General features: G+C 36.1%; 1 protein-coding gene across 1 annotated transcript in view; it reads right to left on the reverse strand.

The window, feature by feature from the left end:
* Positions 1–24,461, reverse strand: part of SPRED1 (sprouty related EVH1 domain containing 1) — a 136,005-nt gene that overhangs the window by 39,068 nt on the left and 72,476 nt on the right. The window contains exons 3-4 of the mRNA XM_047075342.1: positions 5,642–5,810; positions 1,472–1,521 (exon numbers count right to left, since the gene is read on the reverse strand). Of these exons, the coding sequence (XP_046931298.1) occupies positions 1,472–1,521; positions 5,642–5,810 (219 nt within the window). The remainder of the gene's footprint in view (positions 1–1,471; positions 1,522–5,641; positions 5,811–24,461) is intronic.

A 24,461-nucleotide genomic window follows, 5' to 3' on the forward strand; every position in this document is an offset into this window, starting at 1 on the left:
TTTATTTTCTTATTATAAATGCACATAAAACATTTTGCAATGTCTTTAGGTCACAACTATTTTTACAGTAATATGAATGATTATTAATACAAGATATACATACAAATTTGGGTTTACTGTTCTAACGTTGTTGTGAAGTATTCATATCTATTGTATCAAACTTGAAAAATATGGAAAAGTACTAAAAAGGAAGCCATATAGCTCAGAATCCCACAATCCAAAAGTAACAAAACATTTAACATTTTAGTGACTAGTGATAACCATATAATTTTTATGTTTTTATTAATCAATATATTGTAAGCAAATTAATAAATAATATTTAATGGTTGCATGACAAAGATATACTTTTTATTAATTCAGATTCTCCTTTTTAAATAGCTTATTTTTTATTAATATTTTAAATACACCCCAAGATCTGTGTATAAAAAAAATCTTTGTGTATCTCTATTCCTTAGTATAAATCACTGGATATTGGTTCACTAGATCAACAGGCATTCATGTTTCTGTTTTTAAGGCTTTTTAATACATATTACCAAACCACCTTCTACAAAGAATCAACCAATCTACATTTTCTCCAGCAAGGCATCAATTTGGTCAATCTCACAGACAGACACAGTATGGGAGAGTGTCAATTTCTACCTGCAGATTACCACTGTTCATATATGCTCATTAACAATTTGTAACTCCTTTTCTGTGAATTCTTTATGTAAGTACCTTGCCTATATGTGATGGTTAATTTTATCTGTCAACTTGGCGAAGCTACAGTGCCAAGCTGTTGGTCAAACCAGTCTAAATGTTGTGAAGGTATTTTCAGATGTGACTAACATTTAAATCAGTATATTCTGAGTAAAGGAAATTATCCTCCATAAAGCAGACAGGTCTCATTACAAAAAGACTTAAAGACTGAGATTGGTCACTGCAAAGATGAAGGAAGTCTGACATGAGAATGCCTTCCAACTCAAAATTGAAACGTCAAAGTGTGTAAGAATTGCCATGCATGCCTGTCTGTACATTTATGACTTGCCAGTCCCCACAATCACTGATACATGCATACACACACACACACACACACACACACACACACACACCCAGACATCATATTGTTTCTGTTTCTCTGTACTTGGTGACAAAAGAGTGTCTTAGAAATTTTCTTACAAATTAATATAAGTTGTTCATTTATTAAAGTTAGTGACTTCTTCCATATCCTTTATGTTCAGAAATTCCTTTTGGGGCGCCTAGGTGGCTCAGTCAGTTAAGTGTCCAACTTACGATTTTGGCTCAGGTCATAATCTCACGGTTCGTGGGTTCAAGCCCCACGCTGTGCTCCACATGGACAGTGTAGAGCTTTCTTGGGATTCTCTCTTCTGTCTCTCGGCCCCTCCCCCACTCAGTGTGCAGATGCTCTCACTCTCTCTCAAAATAAATAAAGAAAAACATTAAAAAAAAATTCTTCTCAAAGCAAACTACTTACTTGTAAGTCATCTTCTACTCCTTCAGCTTCATTTTTAAATGTTGGGCATCCTAAGAAAACAGGGAGAAGTTAATTAAGCAAAGAGTTTTTGTCTTAGGATTTAGTATTATTGACTAATTAATTAAATCATTATACTAGTGTAGAACTGATCAGAGATCACTCTGGGCTGCCTGGCAACGAGTCAGATGTTGGCCACTGATACCAGCCCCTTTGTTAGGAGAACAGAGAATGAGGGATTGTTTACCTCTTCTACAGGTATTATTTCCAGTTATTTACTCAAGCGCTATTTTCTGTGAAAGCGTACTATCTGTAGCAAGTCCTCCACCTGATTTTTCTTAAGTGCTCAAAATGATAGGCAGTATATATGGAATACACTCCTCTAGTGTTTAGATGATACCCACATATGTTTGATTCAATTTTCTAAATACTCTTAACCAGAAAACAGTAATTAATATCCAAAATGAGGATTTTAGTTGCTTTCATTAAGAAAGAAAACAAATAAGCCATAAGCCACTATAGACAGCCAATGGCCAATTGTTGCTATTGATCTTTGTAAACCAGTGTCTCTGTGTAAATTTTCACGGTGTTCAAAGAGTGCCTTTAGTTTTAATAAATTCATAAAGAATGAGATCTTAACAAAGTATTCCGAGTTTATGCTACCTTGTGAGACACAGCTAGCATGGAGATGAGGAGAAATCTGTCCTTTGGAAAGGATTGCATAGTTTATTCTTATTGTCATGGAAGGCTAAGTAAGAAAAATTTAATGAGATTGCTGAAAGTCTATACAGTGGCTGGCAATAATGCTAACCCTCAGTATACCTTTAAAAATGTTCAAAAATAATGAGACAGACTGAGTACTGTAGTCTATTCCACTTGGCTAGAAGTTTGTAAGCTCCTCCACATTTTTAAACTGTCTTTTTAAACACGAAACCCAATTTATTTGATCCTAGGGAAAGAAATACGCTTTTATGGAGACATGAGTACAGGCTCAAAAGTAACAATAATTTAGGGAATGCAAACTGGTACAGTCACTGTGGAAAACAGTATGGAAGTTCTCAAAAAAATTAAAAATAGAACTACTTTATGATCTAATAACCACACTACGAGGTATTTATACAAAATGTACAAAAACAGTAATTCGAAGGGACACATGCAGCCCTGTGTTTACTGCAGCATTATTTACAATGGCCAAATTATGTAAGCATCCCACATGCCTGTCCGCCAATAGATGAATGGATAAAGAAGAGGTGGTACATATACACAACGGAATATTACTCAGCCACAAAGAACGAAATCTTGCCATTTGCAACAACATGGATGGAGCCAGAGAGTATATAATGCTAAGCAAAATCAGTCAGAGAATGACAAATACCGTATGATTTCACTCATATGTCAAATTTAAGAAAAAAAAACAAATGAGCAAAGGAAAGAAAACAGAGAGACAGGAGCGCTTGGGTGGCTTAGTCTGTTAAGCATCCGACTCCTGCTCAGGTCATGATCTCACGGTTCATGGGGTTGAGCCCTGCATCAGATTCTATGCTGATGCTTGGAACCTGGAGCCTGCTTCAGATTCTGTGTCTCCCTCTCTCTCTGCCCCTCCCCGACTCACGCTCTGTCTCTCTCTCTCTCTCGAAAATAAACATTAAAAAAAATTAAAAGAAAAAGAGGGAGAGAAACCAAGAATCAGACCCTTAACTATAAAGAACAAACTGATGGCTAACACAGGGGAGTTGGATGGGGGAATGAGCCAAATAGATGATGGGGATTAAAGAGTACACTTATGATGAGCACTGAGTAATGTACAGAATTGCTGAGTCACTATATTGTACACCTGAAAATAATATAATGTTGTATGTTAACTATACTGGAATTAAAACAAAAAGCTTAGTTAAAAAAAAGTAAATCATAAATTCCAGCAGCCATGGATAATCGGTTATCTTTTTAAAGTACTGGTTCTTGAACACTAAATATCAGAATCAATTGGAAAAAATTTACAAAATATACTGGTGGTACAATATACTTCCAAACCAATAATGTCAGAATCTGGGGGATGAGGCATAGGGTATCAAGTATTTTTATTTCAAAGTTTCTTGCAGTGGTTTCAGAACCACAACCACTGCTAGAGAATCTTGGAATCTTTTTCCCCCCCTCTCAATTCATAATATAATAATTTCACAATTCCTCATCACATTTGAAATGGATAGGAACTTTAAAAAAATGCCTCGCCTCCCCTCTCTAGACAGAATGATTCAAGTGGTCTCGAGTGGGGACCAGTTATTCTATTTTTCAAAGGGTCCCAGATGATTCAAATGTGCAGCCAATACTGAGAATACTGATCTAATTTTTTTAATGTTTTAATTATTTGAGAGAGAGAGAGAGAGAGAACCAGTGGGAGATGGGCAGAGAGAGAAGGAAGACACAGAATCTGCGAAGCAGACTCCAGGTTCTGAGCTGTCAGCACAAAACCCGATGTGGGGCTTGAACTTGTGAACCACGACATCATGACCTGAGCCAGAGTCAGACACTTAACTGACTGAGCCATCCAAGGACCCCAAAATACTGATCTAGAATGAATTTTAGATTCTTGTAATAAAGATAAAATGACTGCTATTATTCTGTGGAAGTTTTTCTGAACTGGAAATCACTGACTGTACCAATCTCTAATCTTTTAAAATAGCTGAATGAATGATTTATTTACAACTTCATACATTATCAGTACAAACTTGTACTAAGCATTTCCATGCTCTTGCCTATGGTCAGTCTCATAATTCATTCATTTCTTCTGAATTTTTCTACCAAAATGCCATCTTCAAAATATACAAATCACAATGCTAATATATTTTGATTCAGTTATGTTATATAGAAAATAATTTCTATTTGTAGAGACAATTTTCCTTCTTAATTAGAAAAACAAATCAAGTCTTAATTATAATTTCATTATAGGGAAGAAATGGGCTTTAAAGTGATTTATTTTTGCTTAATTAAGCAGAGGCCAGTCTTACATGTAAATACATTCTTCTTCCCTTTAAAACCTGCAAGCTTTAGGGGTGTCTGGATGGCTCAGGTGGTCAAGCAACCAACTCTTTGATTTCGGCTCAGGTCACGATCTCATGGTTTATGAGGTCAAGCCACATGCTGGGCTCTGCACTGACAGCGTGGAGCCTGCCTGGGATTTTCTCTCTCTTCCCCTCTCCCACTCATGCTCGCTCTCTCTCTTTCTCTCTCTCTCTCTCTCTGTCTGCCTCTCAAAAGAAATAAGTAAACTTAAAAAAAAATAATAAAATAAAACCTGCAAGCCTTAGAGTTAATAATCTTAACAAACTGGCAAAACGTGCAAAGGGATAGATGGAGCTGTGGTCTCTACCAATTCTCAATTATGAAACCAGATAAAGAGTTAAGAACAGTTTTAAGAAGGGGTTTTTGCCACAGAAAAAAATAGAGTCTACATATAAAAAAGAGAAAATTTCTAATAACCAAATACAATCGAACACTGTCCTTGAACATTGCAGGGGTGAGGGACACCAACCCCAGTTCACCCCCCACAATGTAGTTGAAAATCTACATGTAACTTTTGACTCCCCCCAACATTTAACTACTAATAGTCTATTGTTGACCGGAGGCATTACCAATAACATAAATAGTTGATCAACACATACTCTGTATATGTATTATACACTATATTCTTAGAATAAAATAAAATAAAGGACAGAAAATGTTACCAAGCAAATCATAAGGAAGAGGAAATACATTTATGGTACTGTATTGTAAAAAAATCCACATATAGTGGTCCACCATTGAAACCATGTTGTTCAAAGGTTAACCATAATTGATTATTAGAAATTTTTGCTTTTTTATAACCCAAACAAGGATATGACTGATGTAACAACAGACAAGGATTCTAAAAGTTCTAACTGTTCTCCTCTTCTTTATGCTCTTACTTAAAAACATCTGAATTATCTGATGGCTGCTACTGATGGCTTCAAGACAATGCACGTAATTGGTATATATATTACGATGTGACAAATATAAAACGTTTAAAAACCCATTATTTTATCTTTGCCTACAGTGAGCTTTCAAAGTTAATCAATCACCTATCACAAAAGCGGACTTGCTTCAAGTCACTCTATTATATGTGATAAACAAAATAAGGAAACAGTCGAGAAAACCTACCTTGAGAAATATCCTCTATAGCTCTTCGAATGCCTCTATCAAAAGCCCTAGCATCAGCAGGACTTTGAAAGGTAAGGCCAAATTTCTTATCATCAATCTTCCAGTGGTGAAATGTTGGGGTGACCTTATTGTAAATGAGGTCTTTTTTAAGCATACATTCCAAAACCACCTGCCAAAAGGTAAATGCCAAAGATTACTATACATTTATCAAATCCTCTAATGTAGCTCTTAATTACAAAACGAGGTAAGAATAAGAAATAAAAAAAGTAAATAAAATGAAACCTGCAAGCCTTTGCTGTATTTTAGTAAATTCATTTCTCCCCTTTATTAAAATAGAGGTCTTGCTACTTAATCTACTTCATAAAATCACTCAATACAGAAAAAAAAAATGGGATTAAAGGGGATTCTGGGAAGATGGCAAAGTAAGAAGGAATCTTTCTTCCTACCTAGACAATAATTACACTGGCAGAAATCTGTCTGATATAACTATGTTGGAACTCTGAAGTCTGTTGAAGGTGAAGGCTTGTAACTCCCAAGGGAAGCCATGGCCAGTAAACTGTGCTGAATTCTGGTCAATCTCTGCTATGAGTACAGTAGCCGCTACCCATACCCCGTGGCAGGAATTGTGTACATGTTCCTGGAGGAGCTTGCATACAAATTTCAGGAGCCAGGTTGCATAAAAAGAATCCTGTCCCTCAAATACCAGAAATCCATGCTCTGATTACTGATGGCTGCTGATTAGAGAGGTGTAGACAAAGAGGAAAACACCGATAGTTGTTATACCTTCTCTTACTGTTCCAAGTTCTTCCTCAACAGAATAAAGTCATGTCCAGGTTATTTAAAGGATCAGCATCCTTTTTTATTCATCATTTTTTACTTTTTCCCATTTGGGATACTAGATACTAAAGACTAGGACATTCAAGAACAATTGTATTCATGGGGAAAATTAGAAAGTGACTATGCATACCCAGAGAAATACTCAGAAAAGATACACAAAGACCTAAGTTTACACTTTAGGCAGATTCCCAGCACAGAGACAACCCACAACAATACAACAACAGCGGCAGCAGCAGCGGCAGGAGCAGCAATTCTTGGGGAATGGGGACAATCTAATTTCCAGAGTTACCACATTAATAGATTCAAATACTCAGTGTTTAACAAAAAAACTCAAGGCACACAAGAAAACAGTAAATTAATTTTTTTTCCTTTTCCCAATGAAAGGAAAAAAGAAAATCAACAGACACTGTCCCTAAAAAAGGCCTGATGGGGGGGTGCCTGGGTGGCTCAGTCGGTTAAGCGTCCAACTTCGGCTCAGGTCATGATCTCTCAGTCCGTGAGTTCGAGCCCCGTGTCAGGCTCTGTGCTGACAGCTCAGAGCCTGGAGCCTGCTTCACATTCTGTGTCTCCCTCTCTCTCTCTGACCCTTCCCTGCTCATGCTGTGTCTCTCTCTGTCTCAAAAATAAATAAACATTGAAAAAAAATTTTTTTAAAAAAAAGGCCTGATGGCAGATCTATTAGACAAAAACTTAAAAAAAAAAAAAAAAACCTCTCTTAAGGATGATTGAAGAACTAAATGAAGATATGGAGAAAGTTAAGAAGTGTACAAACAAAAATGAAAGTATCAATAAAGAGAGAGAAACCTAAAAAGAAATTAAGAAGAAATTCTGGGGCTGAAAAGTATAACTGAAATAAAAAATTCACTACAGAGATTTAAAGGCAGATTTGAGCAGGCGGAAAAAGTATCTGCGAACTTGAAAACAGGACAATAGAAATTACTGAATCTGAAGAACAGAAAGAAAAACATTAAAGAAATGCAAACAGCTTAAGGGACCCAGAGGACACCATCAAGAGGACCGACCTACACATCATAGGACCTGTAGAAACAAGAAAGGGAAAGGGGCAGAGAGAGTATCTGAAGAAACAACAGTTTTAAAACTTCATAGGTACAATGAAAGACATCAATATAAGCATCTGACAAGCTCAACAAACTCCAAATAAGATGAATTCAAAACAGAGCCACACAGAGACACAGAGAGAATCTTGAAAGTAGCAAGAGATGTGGACAGTCACTTTCAAATGATCCTAAATAAAAACAGCAGCAGATTTCTCTTCAGAAACTTTGAGGGCCAGAAGATAGTGGGCAGATATGATCAAAGTACTGTAAGAAGAAAGGGTCAAAAAAGAATACTTTATCTGGCAAAACTGTCCTTCGAAAGATAAAAATTAAGACATTCACAAATAAACAAAAGCTGAGAGAATGGGTTACTACTAGATTTGCCCTGCAAAAAAAGTTCAAGGACGTCCTACATAGTGAAATGAAGTAACTCTAGACAGTAACTTGAAGCTGTATGGAGAAATAAAGATCTCAGTGAGTTAAGTGCAGGAGCATTTATAAAAGCAGTAAAATTGCAACACTGGTTTTTAACTGCAGTTTTCCTTTTCTGTAAGATTTAAGGGACTAACACATTTAAAGGAAAAAGCAATTAGGAAAAAGCTAGGTATTACTGTAACTTTGGTTTGTAACCCCAAATATTGTTTTCTACAAAATATAAGAGACTAATGCATTTAAAAGAGGCATTAGGAACATCTAGGTGGCTCAGTCACAGGTGATCGTCCAACTCTTGATTTTGGCTCAGATCATGATCCCAGGGTCATGGGATTAAGCCCCATGTCGGGCTCCATGCTGGAGTGGAGCCTGCTTAAGATTCTCTCTCTCTCCCTCTCACACTCCCTTGCTCACACTCTATCTCTTAAAAGAAAAAAAGCTTTTTATTTGGATGAGGTACCAATAGTTCATTTTTGCTTTTGTTTCCCTTGCCTCTGGAGATGTGTTGAGTAAGAAGTTTCTGTGGCCAAGATCAAAGAGGTTTTTGCCTGCTTTCTCCTCTAGGATTCTGATGGCTTCCTGTCTTACATTGAGGTCTTTCATCCACTTTGAGTTTATTTTTGTGTATGGGCTAAGAAAGTGGTCCAGGTTCATTCTTCTGCATGTCGCTGTCCAGTTCTCCCAGCACCACTTGCTGAAGAGACCGTCTCTATTCCATGGGATATTCTTTCCTGCTTTGTCAAAGATGAGTTGGCCATACGTTTGTGGGTCCATTTCTGGGTTCTCTATTCTGTTCCACTGATATGAGTGTCTGTTTGGGTGCCAAAATCTGTAAAGAACTTATCAAACTCAACACCCAAAAAACAAATAATCCAGTGAAGAAATGGGCAAAAGACAGAACTAAACACGTCTCCAAAGAAGACATCCAGATGGCAAACAGACACATGAAAAGATGCTCAACATCACTCATCATCAGGGAAACATAAACCAAAACCACAATGAGATACCACCTCACACCTGTCAGAATTGCTAACGTTAACAGCTCAGGCAACAAAAGATGTTGGCGAGGATGTGGAGAAAGAGGATCTCTTTTGCACTGCTGGTGGGAATGCAAGCTGGTGCAGACACTCGGGAAAACAGTATGGAGGTTCCTCAAAAAATTAAAAATAGAACCAGCCTACAACCCAGCAATTGCACTACTAGGTATTTATCCAAGGGATACAGGTATGCTGTTTCAAAGGGGCACGTGCACCCCAATGTTTACAGCAGCACTATCGACAATAGCCAAAGTATGGAAAGAACCCAAATGTCCACAGATGGAGGAATGGATAAAGAAGATGCGGTATATATATACAACGGAGTATTACTCGGCAATCAGAACAAAATCTTTCCATTTGCAACTACATGGATGGAACTAGAGGGTATTATGCTAAACGAAATTAGAGAAAGACAACTATCTTATGACTTCACTCATATGAGAAATTTAAGATACAAAACAGATGAACATAAGGGAAGCAAAAATAATATAAAAACAGGGAGGGGACAAAACATAAGAGACTCATAAATATAGAGAACAAACAGAGGGTTGCTGGAGGGGTTGCGGGAGGAGGGATGGGCTAAAGGGGTAAGGGGCATTAAAGAATCTACTCCCAAAGCCATTGTTGCACTATACGCTAACTTGAATGTAAATAAAAAAATTAAAAAATAATAATTAAAAGAAACACAGGGGTAGTGGAACAATATAAAATGTAATACATTAATGTGGTAGAAAAAATAAAAGTATTTTATCATGAATAAAAGCATGAGTTTATACTTCTGGGCATTCAATTTATATAGATATAATTCTGTGACATCAACAACCAAAAGGGGTGAGGACAAAGCTGTAAAGGAGCAGAGTATTTTTGTATGTTATTAAATTTAAGCTGGTATAAATTCAGGTTAGAGTGTTAAAACTTGAAGATACGAAATGTAATCTCCATGGTAACCACAAAGTAATAGCTATAGAATATACATGAAAGTAATTTAAACATTTCACAACAATCAATGCAAACATAAACAAAGACAGAAATGCAAGAAATGAGAGATAAAATGCTGTAAGACACTTAAAAACAGTACAATGACAGAAGTCCCTCCTTATGACTAATCATTTTATTATTATTATTATTTTTGGTTTATTTATTTTTGAGAGAGAGAGTGAAAGCAGGGGAAGGGCAGAGAGAGAGGGGGACAGAGGATTGGAAGCAGGCTTGTGTGAGCAGCAGCCAAGTCCTATGAGGAGCCTGAATTAACAAACTGTGAGATCATGACCTGAGTCAAAGCCTAACTCTCAACCAACTGAGTTGAGCCACTGGGTTTCCCCTAATCAATCATTTTAAATGTAAATATATTTAACTCTCCAATTACAATGACAGAGATTGGCAGAGTAGGAAAAAAAACACATAATCTAACTATGTGCTTTTTTTGTTTTTTTAAATAATTTCTAGGCCCAACATGGGCCTTAAACTCACGATGCCAACCAAGATAAAGAGTTACACGCATGCTCTACTGACTGAGCCAGCCAAGGCGCCCTCAACTAGGTGATTTCTCTAAGAGACTTACCTTACATCCAAAGATACAAAATAGGTTAGGGCGCCTGAGTGTCTCACCTGGTTAAGTGTCTGGCCCTAGAGTTCTGTTCAGGTCATGATCTCATGGTTTGTCGGTTCGAACCTCACATCAGGCTCTGCGCTGGCAGTGCGGAGCCTGGTTGGGATTCTCTCTCTCCCTCTCCCTTTTTCTTTGCCCCTTCCCCGCACGTGCTCCCCCTCTCTCTTTCTCAAAAATAGATAAACTATAAAATAAAATTTTTTAAAAAAACTTCAAAGATACAAATTGATTCAAAGTCAAAGGATGGAAAAAGACATCCCATGAAAATAATAAGCAAAAGAGAGCAGGGGTAGCTATACCAATATCAGACAAAAGACTTTAAATCAAAAAGGTTATAAGAGATGAAAGAGGACATTATATATTAATAAAAGGTTCTAGAGAGCAAGAAGATGTAACAGTAAACATTTATGCACATTATGACAGACAATAAAATATATGAAGCAAAAATGGACAGAACTGAAGGAAGAAATAGACAACTCCACAACAATAGTTAGGAGATTTCAACAATTTACTCTTAATAAATAGAACAACTAGACAGAAAATAAGTAAGGAAATAGAAGACTTAACATAATAAACCAACTAGACCTAAAAGACATATATGAAACTCTACCCAACAATAGAATATACAGTCTATGGGCACAACTACCCACTGTTTTTGTAGGTAGTTTAAAAAATATGCTCCTTAAAACATTCTGTATCATTCAACATTTACATTAATTCTAAAGCCTCTGTGTGCAAAATAGAACAATTTCTCATCTAAGTCACACAATATTAGAAAGTTATTTTGCTTTTGACTTTAAGTAGCATTAAAAAATAAATGTACTTTCATCATATTAAGGCCAACATAAAGCACACTCTAATTAACCAACAGGGACAACAACTGTCCACCTGAAATTAAAAACAACAACAACAACAACAACAAAAAACATCAGGGCACCTGGGTGGCTCAGTCGGTTAAGCATCTGACTCTTGATTTCGGCTCAAGATCATGATCTTACGATTTGTGAGACAGAGCCCCAAGCAGGCTTCTGCACTGACAGCGAGGAGCCTGCTTGGCATTCTCTCTCTCTTGCTCTCTCCCTGCCCCTCCCTGCTCGTGCTCTCTCTCTCTCTCTCTCTCCAAATAAATATTTTGGAAAAAAAAAATCACTGGAATTAAGAGCCATTAAAAAAAGAAAGGTAGGTCAAACGATGCCTCAAGAGAATTTTACCCATCATGTGAACAGTACCAAATCAGCATTCCTGAAAAACAAAAATAATTTTAAGGTCTGAAAGGATTCTTAAAATGTAGTGCATTCTGCTGACTCCCCCCTTCCACTGCCCCTCCTCAACTGTATCAGAACAATGTGTTCTGACTTTAGCCCACTGCATATATTAATTCTATACCTTAAGATAACAGTAATACTAATAGTAATAGGCATATAGGAAGCAAATTCAATGGTCACCATTTCATAATTAACATAATTAGCAAATAAAGTGAGGAAAACAGCAATTTTATTTTCGCCAATAGATTACAATTAATCAATCCAACATTATCAGGTGATTTACTTTGTAGGAAAAATAAGATAATGGGATTATTTCTGACCAAAAGAGAGTTGAATCTATTAATTACCAATATAGCAAATTAAAAGGTACTCACTCTGTAGGCCTAAAACAGAATTCTCCCAAAATACGTGACCCACACTCACTCTTAGAGCTTCTTTGTAAGAGAAGATCTGATATAAAATGAAATGAATAATTCTAAATTCTGTTAAGACTATACTAAAAGCAGTTCCAAGAAGTCAATAAGAATATAATCTTAAAAATATTCTACATAGTTGTTAAACTTGAAATCATCTCTAATTAATTCTAATTAATAGTTTAGTCTTCTTTCTGATGTTAGAGTTCTGGAAGGATGTGAATTTCATCAGACCTCCACTGTAACCACAAAGGACACCAAATTAGAGAGTAAAGATAAGTTTAAAAGTAGATTAGTGGCCCTGCCCTCTTATCTATCCCTCCCAAGTAGACTATATTAATAAACAGAAAAGATATCAAGAGTGTTAACAGCAATCGTAAAGTGACTATTAAATGTAAGATCGATTCAACAAGAATAACTATAAAAGATTATGTTGCAAAGTAATTTGACATCAATAACCTTTAACCGATCCAGTTAAGGATTTGGCTAGTTAACAAAGAAGAATAAATTGGAGTCTTGTTTTAGAATCAGCACTAGCACTAGAACTTTTTGAACTTTTGATCACCTTCAAGTATATTGGGACTAGAAACGAAGCTTTCTTATAAACTAAAAAACAAATGTGTAATTAAAATTTTTTTTAACTAGAAAGAGCAACAAATTCAAAACCACATAAATGTTTGTAATGACTCCTTCAAAAAAAGAAAGAAAGAACTTTCAGACTTACATATACCAACAGACCTGACCAAGTATGAAAAGAATATAATTGCTGCAAATAGACTGGCTGAAGCCAGCTTCAGGAAGGTGACTATAATAACAAAGGAGAAAATATACAACAATGTAGGCGTCTCTGGTAGAAAAGCTTTGCATTCCAATACAGATCTAAACAGATCTAAGTGGGTTGAGACATACAAGTCTAACTTCTTTTCTAGCTAAATAAATACTTTTGGAACCATAAATATTTAATAGGATTTTTAAGTCTTCCAATCTAGTGGGAACAAAAAAGAACAAATATTCTTTCTCTTTCTTCTTATTAAGGCTTTTATTTATTCCATTTATATATATGTTAATTATGAAAAAATAGAGATGAACAGGTGATCTCTGAATTTAAGAAAAGTAAACTACTGTTAGCATAAATATATTAAAATCCAATACAGATGAAGAGAGACAAGAGAAGTGATTTCCCTATAATGCCAGGTTATGAGTTCAAAGAGAAAGGAAAGAAAAATGGTTAATGAGAATGCATATTTACAAGAGTATCCAAAATAAAATGATTAAGTTATAGGGGACACCTAGGTAGCTCGGTCAGTTAAGGGCCAGACTCTTGATTTCTGCTCAGGTCATGATCTTGCGGTGTTAAGATCGAACTCCATGCTGAGCGTGGAGCCTGCTTAAGACTTTCTCGGGCCACCTGGGTGGCTCAGTTGCTTGGGCTTCCAACCAGCTCAGGTCATCATCTCACAGTTTGTGAATTTGAGGGAGTGCCGCTTCCGGCTCTGCTGCTGGCAGTGGGGAGCCTGGCTTGGATCCTCTGTCTCCTCCTCTCTGTCCCTCCCCCATTTGTTCATTTTTTTCTCTTTCTCTCAAAAATAAATAAAACATTTAAAAAATTATTTAAAAAAAGATTTTCTCTCTCTCATTCATGAATAAACAAACAAACAAACAAAATGACTAAGGTATGAATAGGAGCCAGAAGAGGATACATACACTTCCCAGGAAGGAAAATGTTAGTACTGTGTAGGAAGAATTTGGTACAGTAATTAACTAATTAATCTTGTGGGCTATGTACCTAAGACTAGCTGGGTCTCATCCAGTCTCCACCACTCATTATGCATCTGGTTTTGAGATTTTTACTTATTTCACTTATACATGCAGCGTACTCAAATAGTGCCTGATACATACATACAGAGTACTCAAAATAGTGCCTGACACACGGCAAACCCTCAATAGTATTAGTAATGGTGATGTTGGTCACCAGGTGACCCACTAATTCATAAAACAACAGTTGTTATGAGAAACTGGGAGATCATTAATTATGAGAAGAGACCTTTTTTGAATATAGGAGGAGGAGATTTTTGATGATGTATCATCAGAGTACTCAGGGAGTATCCTGAGGTACTCTCAGGACCTCAAAAGAGCTTATGAATAAAGTCTGTAAAGCTAAAGTTAACAGATTCCAAAGGCAGTGAAAAATTTCAATCTCCAATGTTTTTCCTTCTTCTGAAAGAAACTCTAGGGTATTTTATAGACGGGAGAAAAGGGAAATGCCACAGTCACTAAATAATTAAAACATCTGAAGATATATTCCAAGTTATTTGGGGAAATATAGAGCAAAACTCCCATTGTAATATTACTGAACTGTTTGCCAGAAGTACTTAAAATAAACCGAGTCAAAAATGGGTGCAAGTGCATTTTTGTTTCATTAATAACAACTAATAATTTGGGAGAGCAGAGTAAAATTAAATACGTACTTTCAAACTACTATGTACTTTATTATAGTTGTTACCTTACAAATAGATAATTACATGTTTACAGACTGTGTTATCTAAGAAGTAGTCTAGTTGTAACTAGATGTAAATTTTTTCACTAGTAACTTTCTGAAATATTTTGGACTCCAAGGAAAAATCATTTCATTTTTGGAATAAAAATGCCAAATTCAAATTCAATTACTTCATAACTGAAAATCAATAATTGGTAGATCTCAAATAGTTGCTTCATATTATGATGTTTAGTTTTCTGGATGATATAAAAGCTAGTATCCTTTATGAAAGACACCAAGAAATATGAAACTGTATTATCAAATACAGAATTTTGCTAATTATCCATTAATACAAATTTGTGTTTAATGCTATGGTCTGAGCTGAGTCAATTTTAGACATTCTTGAAAAGGAATAGAAGGAACAATGCACTGTTTTTCACATAACAGCAGTTCAGCTACAACAGACGGGAGGGAGCCAGTACTCTTTCAATACATGTATGTCGTAAAGGAGAGACTGAGGAACTGCTCCAGATTAAAGGAGAATAAAGACACGTGACAGCTAAATGCTATGTGATCTTGTACTGAAGGAGCAGAAATGTTATAAGAACGTTATTAAGACAGTTTACAAAACTCGAATATGGACTGTAGATTAAAGTACCACATTTATGTTAAATTTCCTAAATAGGATAATTAAACTGTGATTATCTAAGAAAATATCCTTGTTCTTAGGAAAAATACATTGAAGTATTAAGAGGTCAGAATATATGCAACTTACCTCAAATAGTTCAAAAACAAGTAAGTGTGTGTGTGTACTGGGGAAGGAAAAAGAATAATAAACCAACATGGCAAAATGGTAAGAAAAATTAGTGTATTGGGGGGTAAAAACTATATTTGAGTACAAGGTATATAAGAGATCTTATACTATTCTTGCTAAAAATTGATTCTTTGCAAATAAATGAAATGGACAAACAAAAAAGGCATGGAAGTATAGATAAACAATAAGAGGAAAAGGGGACAAAATTGAAGGGATAGCAAAAATTTAGAAAGTAATAAAGAATACAATATAAGATTTTAAAACCCTAAATTTGAAAAACTAAGTGAAAGAGCCGATTTCCAAGAAAAACTATAACTTATCAAAACTTACTGACAAGAAAACAAAACCATTAGAAACCTGTAACCATTAGAGAAACTGAATCAGCAGGAAGTGAGAGCAATAAGGGAATGGAAAATGAGATACACTGTGGTTCTCTCAGCACCTCTAAGAAACAGGTCAAGCACTAGAGACCACAATCAAGAAGGCTATCATCCCTTGTAAGAGAATTGAGAAGGGATTACTGTGAGGAGAAACAGGAACAAACCCCTGCTACTGACTTCTAATTAAGACACTGCTCTAACTCCTGGTGGCCACACAAAGAACAACATGAAATTCTTGGGCTCCGGCAATACCTCCTACTTCCTTCCATGGCTCCTTTCCCAAGCCCTCATAGACTGTTAGGTCTCTAAATTGGCCAGACCAAAACTAAACAAGCTTAAACAATTCTCTACTCCCTCAACTGGGTCTACCGAATTTGGAAAGGGACCCATACAACTCTGAAGGAGTCTGCCTCAATGATCTGAGAATTTAACAGCCAAAAATCTTTATTAATCAACTCATACAGCAATACCTATATTATACAAAACCATTTAGAAACACAAGAATATTCCAAAACTTAATGATATTTGGAGAGCTTCAGCCTTTGAGTTGAAGTAAACCAAAGAGAGAGAGAGAGAGAGAGAGAGAGAGAGAGAGAGAGAAGGATATATAATATTTGAGTAATTTAATAAATAATGCTAAACTTTATAAATCCAAACATTTATACTACAGTGAATTGAAGCCTTTCAAAAGGCTATGGATATTAGAATAAAGCAAGGTCTGAAATCAATAACTGAAATTCCTCCCAAAGAACTAGAAAAACAGTAAGCAGAAGGAAGAAAATAATAATAAACAAGTAAGAATCAATCAATGAAAACAGAACAAAAAAAAAGGAAACAAAATGCTGGTTTAAAAAAACGCAATAAAATTGATAAATCTCTAGCAAGACTGACAAATTAAAAATGAACATACAAATACCCAATTTCAAGAATGAAGCAAGTGACATCACCACTAAAGAGCTTGCAGCCTTTAAAAGTAAAATTGATAGATTAAGAACTTTACATTCATAAATTAGAAAATTTAGAAGAAATAAAATGATTCTTTGAAAACTGGATATTATCAAAACTCAGTCAAGATAAAGGATAACCTGAACTGTCCTATAACCATTAAAGAAATTCAATTTGCAATTAAAAGCTCTTAAAGAGATCTCTCTATACTGAGATGATTTAACTGGAGAATTCTACGAACTACTTAAAGAACTAACACCAATTTTTAACAATCTCTCCCAGAAAACAGAAAAATCACTTCCCAATTCATTTTATGAGGCCAGTATTACCTTGATACCAACACCAAAGATCATACCAAAAAAGAAAAGTACACACAAATACCTCTCATAACTTATACAAAATTCATTAATAAAATGGTAGCAAATTGGTGGGTGGGGGGGGGACCAGGTGCCCTCATCCAGAAGAGCATGTGACTCTTGATCTCGGGGTCATGAGTTTGAGTCCTAAACTGAGTATAGAGATCACTAAAAAAAAAAAGTGGCAAATCAAACCCAATAATACACCATGACCAAGTGGGATTTATTCTAGGCAACAAGGCTGGGTCAACATTCAAAATCAATCAACATAATCTATCATATCAACAAGCTAAAGATATGATCATATAAACTGCTACACAAAAAGCATTCGACAAATTCTTACATGCATTTACAATAAAAAATATCAGCAAGTGAGAAATAAAAAATTTTTTTACCGTCTGTTTATTTTTGAGAGAGACAGAGACAGAGTATGAAGCCAGGGAGGGACAGAGAAAGAGGGAGACAAAGAATCTGATGGAGGCTCCAGGTTCCTAGCTGTCAGCACAGAGCCCGATGTGGGGCTCGAACTCACGAACCGTGAGATCATGACCTGAGCCAAAGTCAGATGCTCAACTGACTGAGCCACCCAGGTGCCCCTTTAAAAAAAAAAAATTTTTTTAATGTTTGTTTATCAGCAAGTTAGAAACAAAGGAGAATTATCTCAATTCATTAAAGAGAACTATAAAAAAAAACCTATAGCTAACATCATACTCAAGGGTAAAGGCTGAATGTGTTTCCACTAAGATAAGAACAAGGCAAAGATGTACACTAATATCATTCTTCTCGAACACAGAACTGGAAGTTCTTGTCACTGCAATAATGGAAGAAAAAGAAATAAAAGGCATAGAGATTCAAAATGAAGGAATAAAGCTGTTCAAATTTGTAAATGACATGATTATCTACATTTAAAACTCCTAGGGGCACTTGGGTAGTTGAGTCGGTTAAAGCAACCAACTCTTAATTTCAGCTCAGGTCACAATCTCAGGCTTGAAAGATTGGGCCCCTGTGGGGCTCTGCCCTGGGCATGGAACCTGCTTAAAATTTTCTCTCTCTCTCTCTCCCTCTCTCTCTCCCTCTACCCCTTCCCCTAGCTCCCCAGTCCCCACACGTACACATGCTCTCTAAATAAATAAATAAATAAATAAATAAATAATCAATCAATCCCAGAGAATCTAAAACCTCACAGGTCAGCAAAGTAACAGGATACAAAAATTAAACATCTCTCTATACAATGAGTATGCACTCATCAAAATTATGAACACATTACGTTTACAATTGTTCCAAGAAAAATAATACACTTAACAAAACAAATATAGGATCTTTATGCTAAAACTCACAAATGCTAATGAAAGAATGCAAAGACCTTACTAGAGACAAATTACATTCATGGCTTAGAATATTCAACACAGTAAAGATGTCAATTCTCCCCAAATTGACCCACAGGTTTAATATAATTCCTATCAAAATCCTAGTACAGAATTTGTACATATAGGTTAAGATTATTCTAAAATTTATACGGAAAGGGGCGCGTGGGTGGCTCGGCTGAGCGTCCAACTTCAGCTCAGGTCATGATCTCATGGTTCTTGGGTTCAAGCCCCACATCAGGCTAGCAGCTGTCAGCACAGAGCCTGCTTCAGATCCTCTATCCCCCTCTTTCTCTGCCCCTCCCCTGCTCATGTTCTTTCTCTCTCAAAAAAAAAAAAATGTTAAAAAAAAGAACTTCTGAAAAAAATATTTATATGGAAAGGCACTGACCTTTGAATAGCTAAATAATCTCAAGAAATAATAAAACCACCATCCAATACATGGCAGGGGCTGGGGGGGGGGGGCTTACAATATTGTTATAGTAATACAATGTGTTATACTTACGGAGGGATAGACAAATAGAGTAAATGGTGCTGGAAAAACTGCACATTCATAGGCAAAAAAAAAAAAAATCACCTTGATCCAAGTATCATATCTTATATAGAAATTAACTCAATTTGACCAAAGACTTAAATATAAAATGTAAAACTTTTTGGGAAAAAAACAGGATAAATCTTTGAGACTTAGGGCAAGACAGGGAGTTCTTGGAATTGACACCAAAATCATGATCCATGAAAGGAAAAATTAATAAATTGAACATCATAAAAATATGAAAGTTTGCTCTGCAAAAGATCCAGTGAAGAAGATAAGAAGACAAGCTATGTACTGGGAGAAAATGTCTCCAAACCACATATCCCAACAAAAGACAAGTACCTAGAATATATAAAGAATTCTCAAAACTCAACATCAAAAAAAAAAAAAAAAATCAATAAGAAAAACAGGCAAAGGACATGAACAGATTTTTCACAAAACAAGGTACAAATAAGCACATGAAAAGATATTCAATATTATTAGCCATTCAATGAGAGCTCTCACTATATACCTACCAGAATGACTAAAATAAAAAATGTAACTACACAAGATGCTGGCAAGAATGCCAAGAAAAGTCTGGGATTGTTCACACACTGCATACATTGCTAGTGGAAATTTAACACTGTATTGCCACTCTGGGAAAAAAGTTTGGCAGCTTCTTACAAAAAACTATCATTCACTCAACAATTGCACTCTTCGTCATTTATTCCAGAGAAATAAAACTTAGACTGACAAAAAAACCTGCATGTGAATGTTTGGAACAGCTTTACTTGTAAAAGCCCAAAACTGCAAACAGCATAGATGTCCTTCAGTGAGTCAATGGTTAAACAAATTTGGTACAAAGACATCACAGAATACTAGCCAACAATAAAAAGGAACAAACTATTGATACACTCAGCAACTTGGATGAACCCTCAGGGAACAACAGTAAATGAAAGAAAGGAAAAAAAAAAAAAGCAAATACTTGTGATTCCAATTATATAACATCTTTTGAAATTACAACACTATAGAAATGGAGAACAGATGAGTGGTTGCCAGGCCAGGGAGGAGGTGGATGTGGTTATAAAAGAGTAACAGGAGGGAGGATTCCTGTGGTTACTAAATTGTTTTGTATCTTCTGTGGATGGTAAAACTGTATAGTCTTAAATACCAAAGTGAGTACAAGCAAAAGTAGGAAAATCTGAATATGATGGCTTGTATCAATGTGAATATATATTCTAATTGTGATTATATATAGTTTTGCAAAATGTTACCAATGAGAAAACCAGGTAAAAGGTAACATAACAGTATCTCTTCATATTATCCCTTACAACAGCAATTAATAATCTATGAGTGTCTAAATAAAAATATCAATTAAAACAGTCTATGGAACATCTGCAAAACTAGATTTCAGAAAAATGAATATCAAATTCTGGTGGCAGAACATAAGAGACATTAAAGATACTTCCTTGACATAATAAAGGACATCTCAAAGCAACAGCTAACATCATACTTTTATCTGTGCAACACTAGAAATTCCACTAAATTCACAAAGAAGCCAACATTAGCACCAACATTTAACATTATCCTCAAGTTCTAGTGAATGCTTACAAAAGGAAGGCAAGTTGCATGAATGAGCTTTACAGGATACCAGAAATGGGCGGGGGGGGGGGGGGGGGAGGAAGAACAATCATTTACAAGAGTCACAAATTTTTTTGACATGCCTAGGAAAGAACTTAAATGAGTGTACCTATACCAAAAAAAAAAAAAAAAAAAAAGAAAGAAATTTAGTGTTCTGAATGAGCAAAAACATACCAATAAAAAAGGGTAAAAACAACCAATACGGGAAAAACAAGTATTAGCAGATATTAAACTCTACACAACACTAAAATAATTTATAAAGTGAAATATTCACTTAACCATCAACAGACCAGTGGAATTGAATAGGAACTAGTATGGATTGAATTCCATCCTTCTGAAATCTAGGAAGAAAGGTCTCGTTAGAAACTGAATCAGCCGGGGCAACCTGGGTGGCTCAGTCGGTTGAGCATCCGACTTTGGCTCAGGTCATGATCTCAGGGTCTGTGAGTTCGAGCCCTGCGTAGGGGTCTGTGCCGACAGCTCAGAGCCTGGAGCCTGCTTAGGATTCTGTGTCTCCCTCTCTCTCTGCCCCTCCCTTGCTCATGCTCGCTCGCGCTCTCTCTCTCTCTCTCTCTCTGTCAAAAATAAACAAACATTAAAAAAAAAAGGGAAAAAAAAACAAAATCAGCTGGCATCTAGATCTTGGACTTTGCAGCCTCCACAACTGTGAGAAAATAAATTTCCACTGTTCAAGGCAACCCATTTATGGCATTTTGTTATGGATAAAATCTAAACCAAACCATCATACTTCACATCTTAAACTTAAAAAGTCTAACAACACATAGAAGGCACCCAAATATCTGCTGATTAATTAAAAAATATCAATCAGCTAATCAATTAAAAGCATGCTACATTCATACACTGTATGCTACATACATACAGTGAGGAAATCTTTATAAAGCTAATGAAGTCAGTAAGTTGGGATCAAAAAGTTTGGGTTTTAATTTAGCTATTAGAGAGGCTATTCGCTATTGTTAACAGTTTAATCGCAGTTGGAAAATAAGAGAAAGGATGTGAAGTATATCACAACCAGATATAAAGTAGAAACATGAAGCCAAGATAATCCTGATGAGCCTGAGAGACAAGAATAACCACTATAAATCAATCACTAAAGAATGAAGTACTACTTTAAAGCTAATAATTGAATAATAGGGTGCCTGGGTGGCTGAGTCGGTTAAGTGTCCAACTTTAGCTCAGGTCATGATCTCGTGGTTCATGAGTTCGAGCCCTACATCAGGCTCTGCACTGGTGATGTGGAGCCTATCTAAGATTCTGTCTCTGTTCCCCTCTCTCACTGCCCCTTCACCACTTGTACTCTATCTCAAACTAATACACTTAAAAAAAAAATGAAACTAATAACTGAATAATAACGAGAAAGTATAGTATAGTCAGTAAAGAAATGCTAAAGCAAGTGTTAACCTGAAGTTTTCTGAGAAGACAAAATAAAAGCAACCAGAATGGTGATATGGGACATACTCCAAATCTTAATTTTCAAGAAACAGCTACCACATGGCTCCAGAAGAAAGAGAATAGAAATGATAACAGGCAGGTTTTTTCCTTTTCAGGGAATATTGGCAATATTAAAGAATTAACTGTTGCAATACAACTGCTGGGACAAAGTCACAGAATTCATGGATGTACAGAAAAGCCATTAACAGTACAATTTATTACCTTTTCAATGGATTGACAAAATGAATTGGTAATTTTGGACTACATGAATGTTATCATTATTAGCATTATTAGCCTTTCTTCCAGTTCCAGGAAAACTATTGCCCAAGTTGCTTTCTCTAACTCAATTTTCCTATTTTTCCATTTGTGACTTACCTGTGACAATAAAAAGGAAATGTTCCTGCCATTATCATTTCCTCAAGACTAGCAAGCTGTCGGCCTACGTTCTCTATTCCACATAAACTCTTAACATGCTATCTTTATAATTATTTAGTTAATGTAAAAGAGGGGAAGGCATTTCCATAAATTCAATGCATGCTTTTTGTGAATCACAAATAAAAAACTCAGCAAGGCAACATCATGGAAATGATTGCTTTGGGAAACAGGCAGATGAATTCAAGACCAAAAAGAAGCAGTGACCAGATTATAAGTTCTTCTGTGTTGAAATAAAGAGACAGAATTGTATCTAGGAAATTTCTGGAAACTACTAAAGAAATATTAGACCCAGGTTTTAGAAAGTTCAGTATGATAAGCAATACAGAAGCTAGAGAAGTTAGGTAAAACTGGGCCATGAAAAAATATTAGGTCTTTATCTGCAGCAATACAGGACAGACAGAAGGTAAGTAGAGATGAAAAGGATGAAACAGAATCAAAACCAAAGAACACTTGTTTGAATAAATGGAAGAATCACTAACTCCTAGGTTTATGACTGCTATTGCTGCACAATGATACCATTCTCCAAATCCACAAAAAGCCCAAAATCTTACATAGCGTAGCTTAAAAACTCAGCCAAAAATACAGATTCATTCTACCTTAATGACACTCAAGATTTGAAAGTCCAAACATATAAACTAAAATATAAGGCCTTGGGGTGCCTGGGTGGCTCAGCCAGTTAAGCATCTGGCTTCAGCTGAGGTCATGATGTCATGGTTCATGAGCTGGAACCCCGTGTTGGTCTCTGTGCTGACAGCACAGATTCTCTGCTTGGGACTCTCTCTCTGCCCCTCCCCTGCTTGCTCTTGCTCTCTCAAAATAAATAATATATATATATATTCTTTCTCTCTCTCTCTCTCTCTGCCCCTCTCTCTGACTCACATTCACTCTCTCTCTACAATATAAAAATTTTCGGGGTACCTGGGTGGCTCAGTCAGTCGAGAGATTGACTTCAGCTCAGATCATGATCTGTTTATGGGTTTGAGCCCCACATTGGGCTCTGTCCTGACAGCTCAGAGCCTGGAGCCTGTTTCAGATTCTGTCTTCCTCTCTCTCTGCCCTTCCCCTACTCCTCTCTGTCTCTCTCTCAAAAATAAACAAACATTAAAAAAGAAATTGTTTTAATTTTAAATGTAAGGCCTTATTCAAATAGAAATCTTTACTCAAATGTTACCTACCTTTTCTCACTAACATCTTCCTTGGTTATTCAATCTAAAACTTTAACATACCTTCCTACAAAATACTCCCTATCTCTTTTTCCCTGTTTTATTTTTCCCCTTAGCACTTAGAACTCTCTTGCATATTATATATTTCACTTATTTATTATACTATTTCTTCGTCCCTCACCAGAAGGTACACTGCCTTAAAAACTAGGACTTCCTGGGGCGCCTGGGTGGCACAGTCGGTTAAGCGTCCAACTTCAGCTCAGGTCATGGTCTCGCGGTCCGTGAGTTCGACCCCCGCGTCGGGCTCTGGGCTGATGGCTCGGAGCCTGGAGCCTGTTTCCGATTCTGTGTCTCCCTCTCTCTCTGCCCCTCCCCCGTTCATGCTGTCTCTCTCTGTCCCAAAAATAAATAAACGTTGGGAAAAAAAAAAACAAAAAAACAACTAGGACTTCTTTGTTCATTTACATATCCCCAGTGCCTAGAACAGTGTCCAGCACACTGAGTACCACTCAAGAAATATCTGTTATACAAAAGACTCACTTTTAAAAAGGGAATATTCCCTTTTAATAATGTAGGATTGATTAAGCCAAAACTCAGCATATATTGGCTACTGAAATATGAATGAGAGTGGTTTG

Source organism: Lynx rufus, unplaced genomic scaffold (genome assembly GCF_022079265.1).
Source record: "Lynx rufus isolate CCGP_SWC_20201006 ecotype Redwood Valley unplaced genomic scaffold, mLynRuf1.p SCAF_13, whole genome shotgun sequence".
NCBI classification, from domain to species: Eukaryota; Metazoa; Chordata; class Mammalia; order Carnivora; family Felidae; genus Lynx; species Lynx rufus.